Source organism: Myotis yumanensis, unplaced genomic scaffold, assembly GCF_028538775.1.
Source record: "Myotis yumanensis isolate MYYU_CA2020_CCGP unplaced genomic scaffold, mMyoYum1.0.hap1 SCAF_2, whole genome shotgun sequence".
Taxonomy (NCBI): Eukaryota; Metazoa; Chordata; class Mammalia; order Chiroptera; family Vespertilionidae; genus Myotis; species Myotis yumanensis.
The window spans coordinates 164117400-164130743 of NW_027223753.1; the positions used below are offsets into that span (position 1 = coordinate 164117400).

The 13344-nt window shown below is 38.0% G+C and overlaps 1 protein-coding gene across 7 annotated transcripts in view; it reads left to right on the top strand.

The window, feature by feature from the left end:
* Positions 1–13344, top strand: part of SENP5 (SUMO specific peptidase 5) — a 57594-nt gene that overhangs the window by 21084 nt on the left and 23166 nt on the right. For all 7 annotated transcript variants that reach the window (XM_070406483.1, XM_070406484.1, XM_070406486.1 and 4 more), the window contains 4 exons: positions 6205–6310; positions 6453–6591; positions 6854–6901; positions 8736–8813. In XM_070406483.1, coding sequence (XP_070262584.1) covers positions 6205–6310; positions 6453–6591; positions 6854–6901; positions 8736–8813 — 371 coding nt within the window. The remainder of the gene's footprint in view (positions 1–6204; positions 6311–6452; positions 6592–6853; positions 6902–8735; positions 8814–13344) is intronic.

The following is a 13344-nucleotide window of genomic DNA, read 5'->3' on the forward strand; positions in this document are numbered from 1 at the left end:
AAAATGTGCTAAGTGAAAGATGCCAAACAAAAAGGCCACATACTGTAGGATTCTATTGATTTGACATGTCCAGAGTAGGCAAATATGTGGAGATAAAAAGTAGATTAATGTTTGTCAGGGGCTAGGGAGAGAAGAATGAGGAGTGACTACTAACAAGTTTCTCTGTGGGGTAATGCAAATGTTCTGGAATTAAGTGATAATGGTTGCACAATTCTGAATATATAAAATCATTGAATTGTTCACTTTAAGAGGTTGAATTTTGTGGTGTGTGAATCATAGTTCAATGTATATGTATATAACAAAACTCTTAAGTGAAAAGTTAAAGTTTTAGACATGCAGTTGTCCTTTGATCCAGAAATTTGACTGTTCTGGCAACCAATAAAACAATGATATGTCAAAGGTTTAAGTACTTAGAGAACTAAAAATTAACTTAAATGGACATCAGTAGGGAATTGGTTAAAATCTGGCATATCCATGTAATGGACTACTAGGTTGTTTTGAATTGACTTAGGGAAAAACATGTATTGAAGGGAAAAAAAGCAGATTCAAGAAGAGTAAATAGTCCTAACCGGTTTGGCTCAGTGGAGAGCGTCGGCCTGTGGACTGAAAGGTCCCAGGTTCGATTCCGATCAAGGGCATGTACCTGGGTTGCGGGCACATCCCCAGTAGGAGATGTGCAGGAGGCAGCTGATCAATGTTTCTCTCTCATCGATGTTTCTAACTCTCTATCCCTCTCCCTTTTCCTCTGTAAAATATCAATAAAAAAAATATTAAAAAAAGAAGAGTAAATATAGTGTACTATTTGCATGTTTAAGAAAAACATGTTCATAAGGGTGTAAAGTTCTAAAGTAATTACAGGGTAATTGCCACTTTATTTTAAAATGTTTATGGTCATATGTTAGAAAAAAACCTTAAAATTGAAGCTTTTTCCTGTTTCAATACTATAAAAATATTCGTTCCTACTTTCTTCTAGACTATTTTTTTTGTTGTTATTAATTCATTCTTCTAGACTATTAATGTGTTATTTTACATTTAGCCATTTGGAAAAAAGATGGATCCCTACCTCATTCTTTTTTTTTTTTTAAATATATTTTATTGATTCTTTACAGAGAGGAAGGGAGAGGGATAGAGAGTTAGAAACATTGATGAGAGAGAAACATCGATCAGCTGCCTCCTGCACACTCCCCACTGGGTATATGCCTGCAACCAAGGTACATGCCCTTGACCGGAATCGAACCTGGGACCCCTGAGTCTGCAGGCCAATGCTCTATCCTCTGAGCCAAACCGGTTAGGGCCCTACCTCATTCTTTACACCAAGATGAATTCCAACTGTGAATAAAATATTTGGTCACTGGTTCTATTTAGTACTATTTATTGATTGATTCATCTTTTCCCCAGGGTCATGAGATGCCACCTGCCATTGGGTCTGTTTCCGTGCTAGCACTATTCTGCTTTAATTGCTAGTTAGTTGACTAGGCTCTCTGTTTCTTCTCTTGATCCTTATTCACTGCTCCCTTTTAATCCTTAAAAGTTTATAGGAATTTCTCACATTTTTGTCTCAAGAGGAATTTTTTTTTTAATTAAAAAAAACATGGCTTTTAATTGGTATTGTATTACATTTATAGATTAATTTGGGGAAAATTGCATTGATTACAATATTTGTGTTTTCCTGTCTAAAAACAAAGAATTATTCCATTTATTGACCTATGTGTCCCTTATAGAATTTTATAATGCTTTTTACTTAGATTTTGCACAATCCTTAAGTTTATCCTTATATTTCATTATTAAAACATTTTTTTAATTGAATGTAATGGGGTGATATTGATTAACAAACTTACATAAGTTTCAGGCATATACAATACCTCAATACCTTCCTTTTGATTTCTGGCATGTGCATTATATTTGTTGGAGAACCAGGTGGTTGCATTTCTTATGTGTATAACACAATCAGCCTTTTTCCACTTTTAGGATGGGATGCTGTTTCAAGAAAAAACTGTCCAATTTAACTTCTAAAATAATACCTCAGGTTTTATTTTTTAAATTATTACCTTTTGTACTTGCGGGATGGACTATAATTTGAACTGTAGTTTTTTGTTATTTTGTTTTTTCCTAACATTTTGTCCTTTGCTTCTCGGTCACATTGAAATTTTAGTACTTTTTAAAAAAATATATTTTATTGATTTTTTTACAGAGAGGTAGGGAGAGGGATAGAGAGCTAGAAACATTGATAAGAGAGAAACATGGATCAGCTGCTTCCTGCACACCCCCTGCTGGGGATGTGCCCACAACCAAGGTACATGTCCTTGACTGGAATTGAACCTGGGACCCTTCATTCCGCAGGCTGATGCTCCATCTACTGAGCCAAACTGGCCAGGGCGAAATTTTAGTACTTTTGAAGTAAAAGAAATTGTATTCCAAATGCACTTTTCCTTTTTGGTTCATTAGTTTGGCGATAGCAAGTGGGTAAAGAATAATAGGCCTGGCCAGTGTGGCTCAATTGGTTAGAATGTCATTCCCTACACTGAAAGATTGCTGGTTCCATTCCTGGTCAGGGCACATGCTCAGGTTGCAGGCTTGATCCCTGGTCGAGGGTGTGTAGGAGGCAGCCAATTGACATTTCGCTCTCACATCGTTTCTCTCTCTCTAAAAATCAATAAAAAATATATTTTTAAAAAGTCCTCAATTAAAAAAAAAAGAATGATGGATTTAACCCTCATTTTAAGTCTGTTTTCTGGGTAATTCTTGTCCCACCCGTGTTAAAAGGGGAAGGTGCAGTGAACAAAAGTTGTAGGGAAAAGATGATGGGTAGTTCTTGTTTGGGAGGTGGCATAGCATAAGAGCTAACTGCTCAGTGTCTGTTGTCGTTTGACCTGCAGTCAGTCTTAGTTCTGACATATGCTAGTTAGGGATCCTTGGGAAAGTTACTTAACCTCCCTAAGCTTCTGGTTTCCATTTGTAAAATAGGGATACTGTAATACATAGGGTGTTTACAAGGATGAAGTGAGATAATGCCAGTGCCAGTGAGTAAACGGTATGCATCAGTGAGACGTTGTCATCTAAGATTCTCCCTGAAGACTCAGGTAGGGCCTTTCTATGCATTAGGAATCCATATTTATCATCTGAAAGTGAAAACAAAAGTACAGATAAGGGGGGGAAAATATCCCCTTAATATCCCTCAAAATATTACCATCCAGAAATAACAGTGTTAACAGGGACACCTCTTTGCCATGGTACTTGTTTGGCATTGAAGTCCCTATGCCCTAGATAGAGGAGCCTGCTTTCTTATTTGAGAAGTTTCAGTTAAGGTTGCTGGGCCTAAACTGTAATCTTTTGTTATTAGAATTATTTTTATACTAGAGGCCCCGTGCACAAGATTTTTATATTAGAGGTCCCTCAGCCTGGCCTGTGCCCTCTTGCAGTCTGGGACCCCTCGGGATGTCCACCTGCTGGCTTAGGATATCTACTAAGCTGGCAGTCAGTCATCCCTCTCGCAGTCCAGGGCTCTCACCGTCCATGACCCCTCGCTCCTTACTGCTGCTGGGCTTGCCAGCCGAGCCCAGCTTTTAGCTGAGCTGCTCTACCCCTGTGGGAGCACACTGACCATCAGGGGGCAGTTCCTGTGTTGAGCTTCTGCCCCTTGGTGGTCAGTGCACATCATAGTGACCGGTTGTTCTGCCATTTGGTCGATTTGCATATTATGCTTTTATCATATAGGATAAAATGTCTTCCTTAAATGCAGTTTCTCAGATGTTGGGATTTTTATTTTCTGTTTTTGGCCCATTCTCCCTTGTATATACAAGGCTATAGTTAGATAACTATAAGATATGACATAGTAAATGTTGTAGGTAAACATATGCTCTATTCCTTCTTAGAAGCCCCAAATCTCTATCTCCTACTCTGATTAATCTGGATCATGGGACCTCCTTTTTTTTCCCTCTTCCGTATGCCTAAAGCCTAGATCAGGACCAGGCATAAGCAAACAACTCTGCTGTTTACTATACCTTGACCTTTGTTCTTGTCTTAAGCCTTTCCAATTGGGAGCCACTCCGATGAGAGACTAACAGGAAGAAAAATGGGGTTTTCACACCCTTTTTTTGCCCCTTCCCTATACAAAACACTCCATTTCCCAGACAGTCACTTTGTTGTGGTCCTTCCTGTTCATTCTGTGTCGATGTATAGCAGAGGCCATTCTTAAAGTTAGAAAGGAAGCTGAGTAAAATGTCTACTGTCCTTATTTTTCCCATGTTAACCTAGTAGACTTAACTGTCAGACTGATGGTCAGCGAGGCTGTTGCTCTCCCCATTCAGCATCAGTGAATAGCACAAGTCACGCCTGCACTTTTTTTTTAAATATATTTTTTATTGATTTTTTACAGAAAGGAAGGGAGAGAGATAGAGAGTTAGAAACATCGATGAGAGAGAAACATCGATCAGCTGCCTCCTGCACATCTCCTACTGGGGATGTGCCCGCAGCCCAGGTACATGCCCTTGACCAGAATCGAACCCGGGACCTTTCAGTCCGCAGGCCGACGCTCTATCCACCAAGCCAAACCGGTTTCGGCGGGCCTGCACTTTTGTGAGCCTCTCAGCCTTTCTTCAGCTTCTTTGTGTTTACTTAGAATAATGTCCTGGTTTTATTTCCTAGGGCCTTTTTAGGTATATTCAGTGGGTCATTTTGGAAGCCATTAAAATGCATATACATTTAACCTAAATTGACCTGAAGACGATTCTCTATTCTGGCCAAGAAGTCATCCTTAATTCAGTTTCCCTTCTTAAAATATGCTACTTGCTGTTATTCAGTTAAGCTTACCTCATAGTGTTTTTCAGATTATAATAATGCTATCAAATTGTATATTTAAAATCCCTTCGAATTTGTCCCTTTTTTGGAGATGAGAAATTACACACCTTTACCAAATGATACTTTGACAGCAGTCTCAACAATTCATTCCCTCTAATTGTGATTTAAATATATGTATTATATTTATATTTATTGATTTTTAGAGAGGAAGGGGGAGAGAGAGAGACAGAAACATCGATCAGCTGCCTCCTGCTAGCCCCCTATTGGGGATCGAGCCTGAAACTCAGGGATGTGCCCTGCATGACCAGGAATTGAATCAAGGATCTCTGGGTGCGTGGGACGATGTTCAACCAACTGAGCCACACTGGCCAGGGTTCTAATTGTGATTTTTAAAAAAATAATTCCTTTTAGTTACCAAATGTGATAGACACATTTAATCAGGTAATTAAGCCCTTTACTAGTATATTTCACTCTTTCAGAGATAGGATTCTACTGCAAGGTTAAACTACTAAAAGATGTCTGTCTTTAGTTTTAGCTAGCCATTTCCTAACAGTGCATTGCTAGCTTAGAAATCCAATGTGAAATGTCTTAGAACATTTCTCTATGTGGAGAGGGTCTGATTCATTTTATTTTTTTCACAAAACATAACTTTTAAAAGATTTTGTTGCCCTAGCTAGTTTGGCTCAGTGGATAGAGCATCAGCCTGTGGACCAAAGGGTCCCGGGTTCAATTCCCATCAAGGGCATCTACCTTGGTTGCAGGCTCTTGCCCGGCCCAGGCCCGGTCAAGGCTCATGCAAGAGGCAACCAATCGGTGTGTTTTTCTCACATTGATGTTTCTGTCTGTCCCTCTCTCTTTCACACTCCCTAAAAATCAATGGAAAAATATCCTCAGGTGAGGATTAACAAAAAACAAACACTCTCTTCTGCCAGCATCAACCTATATCAATCAGGAGGTCACTGTTCTATTACCCATCTGGGCACATGCCCAGGCGTGCAGGAGGAAGCCGATCAATGATTCTCATCATTGATGTTTCTGTCTCTTTCTCTCTCTCTCTCTCTTCATCTCTGAAATCAATAAAGAAAATTTTTTAAAGATTTTGTTGTTAATCCTCACCCCGAGGGAGGTAGTGAGAAAGAGAGAGAGAAAGAAACATCTAGGTGAGAGAGATACATTGATTGATTGCCTCCCACACTTACTTGCAACCCAGGTATGTGCCCTTGACCAGGAATTGAACCCTCGACCCTTTGGTGCATGGGCTGATACTCTAACCAATAAGACACACCAGCCAGGGCAAAGATTTTTTAATAGTATGGTATATGTAATACTATAGGTTAAATATAGGTTAAGTATTGGGAGAATGCTGAAAATGGTTTTTCCACCTTAATCTTTCTTTCTTTATTTAAGGATTCCTAGATGAGGTTATGAAGAAGTATGGCAGTTTGGTTCCACTCAGTGAAAAAGATGTCCTTGGAAGATTAAAAGATGTCTTTAATGAAGACTTTTCTAATAGGTTTGTCAATGATGCTTAGTTAAGCCCTTGACAATAAAATTTAGTATGTGTGACTTTTTTCTTGATTAAAAAAAGATACTTAGCAATAAATTGAGTAGAACTCATGTTTTTAATCTTCTATTTCAAAATCTTTCTGTTTCAGAAAAACATTTATCAATAGGGAAATAACAAACTATCGGGCCAGACATCAAAAATGCAACTTCCGTGTCTTCTACAATAAGCACATGCTAGATATGGATGATCTGGCGACACTGGATGGTCAGAATTGGCTGAATGACCAGGTTAGTGTATTGTAGGTTCTCATCATGGAAAAGTTGCAGAGGATGTTGGACAACAAAATATAATTAATAACTTCTGGGTTGGCTTCACAGTTATCTTTTGGAATCAAGGATTCTTTATTCCTTACTGAAGTGACTCATTCTCTAACCCCACTATCCAAAAGGTTTGATTACTGTTAGCAGTATCAATGTGTTATTCATTCTGAGTGGGATGTTCTAAATTGTATAGGGTTAGTAAGCTGGTTTTATGTTGGCTTCTTTATAGGTCATTAATATGTACGGTGAGCTGATAATGGATGCAGTCCCAGACAAAGTAAGTGAAAACTTACTCTTCTTTAGGAGCAAGAGTCCTTGTATATTAAAAAGTGTTGTTTTTAAAAAACAAACACTTTATATAACTATTTGATATCGCTTGGATTTTTTTGAAAAGGATTAATTTTGTCTTGATCAGGTGCTAGGTTTGGGCATATGTTCTACAAAATCACTTCTGCATAAGAAAGTCATGCTGGTGTTTTCCTGCTTATTTGTTTCAAAGTAGATATGGTTGTTGGTATCTTTTTTTTTTTTTAATCCTCACCACAAAGGATATTTTTCCATTGATTTTTAGGGTAAGTAGAAGAGAGAGGGAAAGACAGACAGAAATATTGATGTGAGAGAAACACACAGATTAGTTGCCTCCTGCAGGGCCTGACCAGGGCCCAGGCCAGGGAGGAGCCTGCAACCAAGGTACATGCCTGTGACCGGAATCAAACCTAGGGCCCTTCCGTCCACAGGCCGATGTTCTATCCACTGAGCCAAGCTGGCTAGGGCTGGTTGTTGATATCTTGAGAAGGCTTTTTCTTAGTTGAAGATGCACAAAAGGGACTATTTGCTTTAAGCTTTAAAATTTAACTTAGTTTTACTATCTTTTAAAAAGTGGTAAAGTAGTATTCTGCTTCACTTTATTTTGGATTAATCTTTGATACTCAATTCAAATACAAACTAAATTATAAAATGCCCTTAAGAGCTTAGTTACATATTAAAACTATTCTTACAATGTAATATATTAATTTCTTTCTGAGTACTCAAATTGCTTAGTGAGCAGCCTTTGATTTCAATGAGCAAAACTTTTCGAAGTACTTTATAAACTTTTGTAAGTCTGATAGTTTAAACAGGTAATGTAATGAATCTCAGATTGCAACACTATTTATGAAAATAGACAAAATGTCATAACTTTCCACTTAAAACCACAAATATGTTAAGTATTTTAAATTAGAATCATAAAGCTAATCTGTCAGATTGCATTCCAGATTCTGACGCATACAAAGTTTGAGACTCACTGCTCTAGAAATAGCTACTGTAAGCTCTTTTAAAAACCAATATCTTAAGCTACATGGTTCTCAAAATATATGTGCATCAGAATCCTCTGAAAAGTTTATAAAACCAGATTGCTGAGCCTCAACCTCAGAGTTTGTGCTTCAGTAGGTCTAGGGTAGAGTCTCAGAATTTACATTTGGCAAGTTCCCAGGTGATGCTGATAATGCTTGTGTTCTGGTGACCACATCCTGAGAACCTCAACAGGAAGAGAACAATTTTATCATTTCAAGTGAGTCAAAGTTATTGAGGAAACACTTAAGACCACAATTGTTTACTATCTCAGGTGGGCTGATACTAATTTAGAAGCCAGAACTCCGAAACCATGTATGCAGGACATGATGCTCCATATGATTAGAATAATTCTTTCAGTGCTAGAAATGATTAAGCTATGGCCTTTTTATAGTTGTTATGACAACAAGAATTTCCAAATTCACATTCTTCATATGAGGTTAGTTTTGTAATCCATATCCTTTTAGTTCAAGGATTACCTCATTATACCTCATTCTTTCATAGCCTCTTTTAACTTTATCACCTGATTTGGAGAAATCTGTCAGGTTGCTTGTCTACTTGATTGGATTCAGGTAATCTGTTTACTGTCCATTCCAGTTCTAACTTATGAGAACCATGCAATGTATTTTTTATATTTTGGTTATTATTTTAAAGAAGAAAATTCCCCTCACCTTTTTGTTTATCTTATATTTAAAGATTTTTAAATTTCCTTTTTTTTTTTTAAGTTAAACCTGGGCACAGTCTAATATAATCTGGGTGCTTGTATTTGATGTCTCTTCTAGGTTCACTTCTTCAACAGCTTTTTTCATAGACAGCTGGTAACCAAAGGATATAATGGAGTAAAAAGATGGACTAAAAAGGTATTCTCTTCATTCTAAATTTGAAATGTAGATGATAATCCACTTTGAGTGGAAGTATAAGAACTTTATTACCAATGTGATGTTAAGTAGAAACAGCCTTTAATGTGAAAGTTTTTTATTGTTTCTTTTAAATCTTGTTCGAAAGATAAGACGCTAGTAAAATTGAGTCTATCCACTTGATTGGAATGTGCTATAACAAAGCACTGGGCAGAAAGTTAATGGTTTGTACTACTATTAGCTTAATGTACAACTTGGACAAGACAGTTTGGGCTATAGATTGCTTATTTATCAAAATGATAAATCAGAGTAATCCCTAAAATCATTTTCAATCTTTTTTGAAATATATATATTTTTATTGATTTTAGAGAGGAAGGGAGAGGGAGAGATAGAAACATCAATGATGAGAATCATTGATCAGCTGCCTCCTGCAATACCGCCTGCTGGGCATCAAGCCAGCAACCCTGGCATGTGCCCTGACTGGGAATCGAACTGGCAACCTTTTGATGCAAGGTACGACATCCGACCAACTGAGTCACACTGACCACAGCTATTTTTTGATATTTTGACAAAATTACCAACAAGTTCAAATTTCATAGTCATAAGCCTAGAGCAACAATTTTCAACCTTTTTCATCTCATGGCACACATAAACTAATTACTAAAATTCTGTAGCACACAAAAGAATATGTTATATTTTTGCCTATCTGATTTTAAAAATAACTATAATTTTGATTCATTAACACCAGATGGCTATTGTTGTGTTGGCTGCTGTCATTTTTTTATTTGACAATCTAGGGGAAAAGAAGTCAGTGCTCTGACTAGTAAGTATTGCATGTTTTAAAAATTCTTGTAGCACACGAATTGAAAATAGCTGGTCTAGAGGTACTATAACTTTTTACTTTTTGTTGTTGTTGTTAATCCTCACCCAAGGATATTTTTCCATTCATTTTTAGAGAGAGTGGGAGGGAGAGAGAGAGAGAAACATCAATGTGAGAGAGACACATCAATTGGTTGCCTCCTGCACATGCTCTGACCTGGCCTTGAATCAGGCCTACAACCCAGATACTTGCCCTTGACCAGGAATCGAACCCGGACCCTTTGGTTCTTGGGTCAATGCTCTAACCACTGAGCCAGGGCATATAACTTTTTACTTTTTATACTGAATGGGTTAGAGAAATTAAGAGTAAATCTTAAGAGTAGATGGAAATAACTTTTTGCAAAGTACAAAAATACCTGATTGAACATTACTATTCAAGGCATCATTAGTAGTGCCAACATATATGAAATATGGTTGAAGAGTGCAAGTCTGAGGAAGTAGATATAATAAATTTAGAAATCAGACCTAGGTTCAGATCATAGTTTAGCCACTTAACTAGTTGTAAGACCTTGGGCAAATTACTTAATTTAAAAAAAATTATTGATTAATTTGAGAGAGAAACATTGGTTTGTTGTTCCACCTATTTATGCATTCATTCATTCATTGATTCTTATATTTGCCCTGACTGGGATCGAACCGGCAACGCTGGTGTATCAGGATGATGCTTTAACCAACAGAGCTACCCAGTCAGAGTAAATTACTTAATTTTTATAAGCTTCAGTTTCCTTATCTTTAAAAAAAAGAATATGAATAGTATTTACCTTGTTGTGAGGATAAATGACATAATGCATGTAAACCACTAGGTACATGGTAAACACACAGATAGTCATTATCTATAATAATAAAAAGGTGCCGAAACCGGTTTGGCTCAGTGGATAGAGCGTCGGCTTGCGGACTGAAAGGTCCCAGGTTCGATTCCGGTCAAGGGCATGTACCTGGGTTGCGGGCACATCTCCAGTAGGAGATGTGCAGGAGGCAGCTGATCGATGTTTCTCTCTCATCGATGTTTCTAACTCTCTATCTCTCTCCCTTCCTCTCTGTAAAAAATCAATAAAATATATTTTAAAAAAAAAATAATAATAATAATAAAAAGGTAATATGCTAATTAAACCAGACGTCATTCCAGATGTCTTACCTGACAAAGCCAGAGAGGAAGGGAAGCCAGCCCGGGTTCCGGGTGCCTGCGGGCAGCTGGAAAAGGAAGCCTGGGTTCTGGGTGCCGGAGGAAAGCCGGTGCCGGCACCTGGGGGAAAGAAGGCCTACTCTTGCATGAATTTTTGTGCATCAGGCCTTTAGTCTATAATAATAAAAGTAATATGCTAATTAGACTGGACAGCCAAAAGACCTTCTGGACGTCATTCCAGACAAACTTCTGGACAAAGCCGTGGCTGCGGGGCCAAGGCAGAGGCGGTTAGGGGTGGGCAGGCAGGCAGATTGGTTAGGGGTGATCAGGCAGGCAATGCGAGCAGTTAGGGGCCATCAGGCAGGCAGGCAGAATGATTAGGGGCGATCAGGCAGACAGGCAAGTGGTTAGGGGCGATCAGACAGGCAGGCAGGATATTTTTTCCATTCATTTTTAGAGAGAGAGGGAGGGAGGGAGAGAGAGTGAAGTGGATCTGATCCAGAGATGTAGGGCCTTGAATCTGTTTTGAAATTTACCCATAATGTATAGGAATCTATAGAAGGGTTTTAGGTGGGACATCATCCAGTTTGTAGTCTAACAGCACTGATGAATATGAATGAATGTGGGAGCAAAGTTGATGTAGGTAGAACAGCAGATTGATGATATTATTTTTAAAATACATTTTTATTGATTTCAGAGAGGAAGGGAATGGGAGAGAGATAGAAACATCAATGATGAGAGAGAATCATTGATCAAATGATTCTCTGGGGATTGAACCTGCAACCCACACATGTGCTCTTGACCAGAATTGAACCTGGGACCCTTTGATCCGCAGGCCGATGCTCTATCCACTGAGTCAAACCAGCTAGGGCTTAATGGTACTTTGGGATAGAATAGTAGCAGGAGAGATGGGAGATGTACACAAATATGAGTGTGATCTAGGAAGTAAAATTAACAGGATTTGGTGATGGATTGGTTATGGGGATGGAGGAGAAGGAAATGTGAAAGGTGACTTCCAAGTGTGTGGCTTATACCACCGGAATGGGCTATGGTGGTGTTTACATTAGAAAAACTTGAGGACAATTAATAGGGGATTGGTCAAATAAATAATATTCATCCATTTAATAGGATGGTACTTAACCAGCAAAAGTTATATAGATAAGGAAAAATGGTCATATGTAATGTGGAATAGAGAAAGGTTATAAATAGCATGATAAAATACCCTGGAGGTATTGTGGGTTCAATTCCAGACCACTGCAATAAAGTGAATATCATGATAAAGTTATTCACACTAATTTTGGGGTTTCCCCATGCCTGTAAAAGTTATGTTCACATTATACTGTAGTCTGTTAAGTGTACAATAGCATATGTCTAAGAAAACAGTACATGCCTTAATTAGAAAACACTTTATTGCTAAAAAATGCTAACCATTCAGGCCTGTTGGGAAATGGCACCAACAGACTTGCTCAATGCAAGGTTGCCACAAGCCTTCAATTTTTTTGTTTGTTTTTTAAAAAATATATATTTTATTTATTTTTTACAGAGAGGAAGGGAGAGGGATAGAGAGTTAGAAACATCGATGAGAGAGAAACATCGATCAACTGCTTCCTGCACACCCCCTACTGGGGATGTGCCCGCAACCAAGGTACATGCCCTTGACCGGAATCGAACCTGCGACCCTTCAGGCCACAGGCTGACGCTCTATCCACGGAGCCAAACTGGTCAGGGCATAAGCCTTCAATTTGTAAAAAATGCAATATCTGCAAAGCACAGTAAAGTGAAGAGCAATAAAATGAAGGATGCCTGTACACTCATGGAAAAATAAACACGAGAGAAAAGGACTAAAATCAAGTATGCAAGTCATTTCATTAAATAGAATGAATTAAGTTATTCTGTCTTCTGGATCCTTTCAGATTGGATTAAGTCACAAAATTCATTTTTATGCTGTATATAAGAAATAATATGAAAAAGAAAGGTTGAAAATAAAGCAACAGTTAAAGAGGTAGAAGGCAAATGCAAATCAGAAGAAGGAAGTCACACACATAAAAAAAGAACTAGCAGTATTAATAACATTTGAGGTAGAATTTAAGGTGAAAAGTAAACTATGATAATTTCAATATATAGAAACGTAAAGATTGATAAAATAATGATAGCGGGAGACCTCTTTCTTTCTTTTTTTTTTTTTTTTTTAAATATATTTTATTGATTTTTTACAGAGAGGAAGGGAGAGAGATAGAGAGTTAGAAACATCGATGAGAGAGAACATCAATCAGCTGCCTCCTGCACATCTCCCACCGGGGATGTGCCCGCAACCCAGGTACATGCCCTTGACCGGAATCGAACCCGGGACCCTTCAGTCCACAGGCTGACGCTCTATCCACTGAGCCAAACCGGTTTCGGCAGGGAGACCTCTTTCATGGTTGGACAGATCTAATAGATTAAAAAAGATCATAAAAAAAAAGAATACAACCAATATATTTGGTTTAATAGATATATACTAGATCTTTATACCTCTCAAAAAGAAAATATACA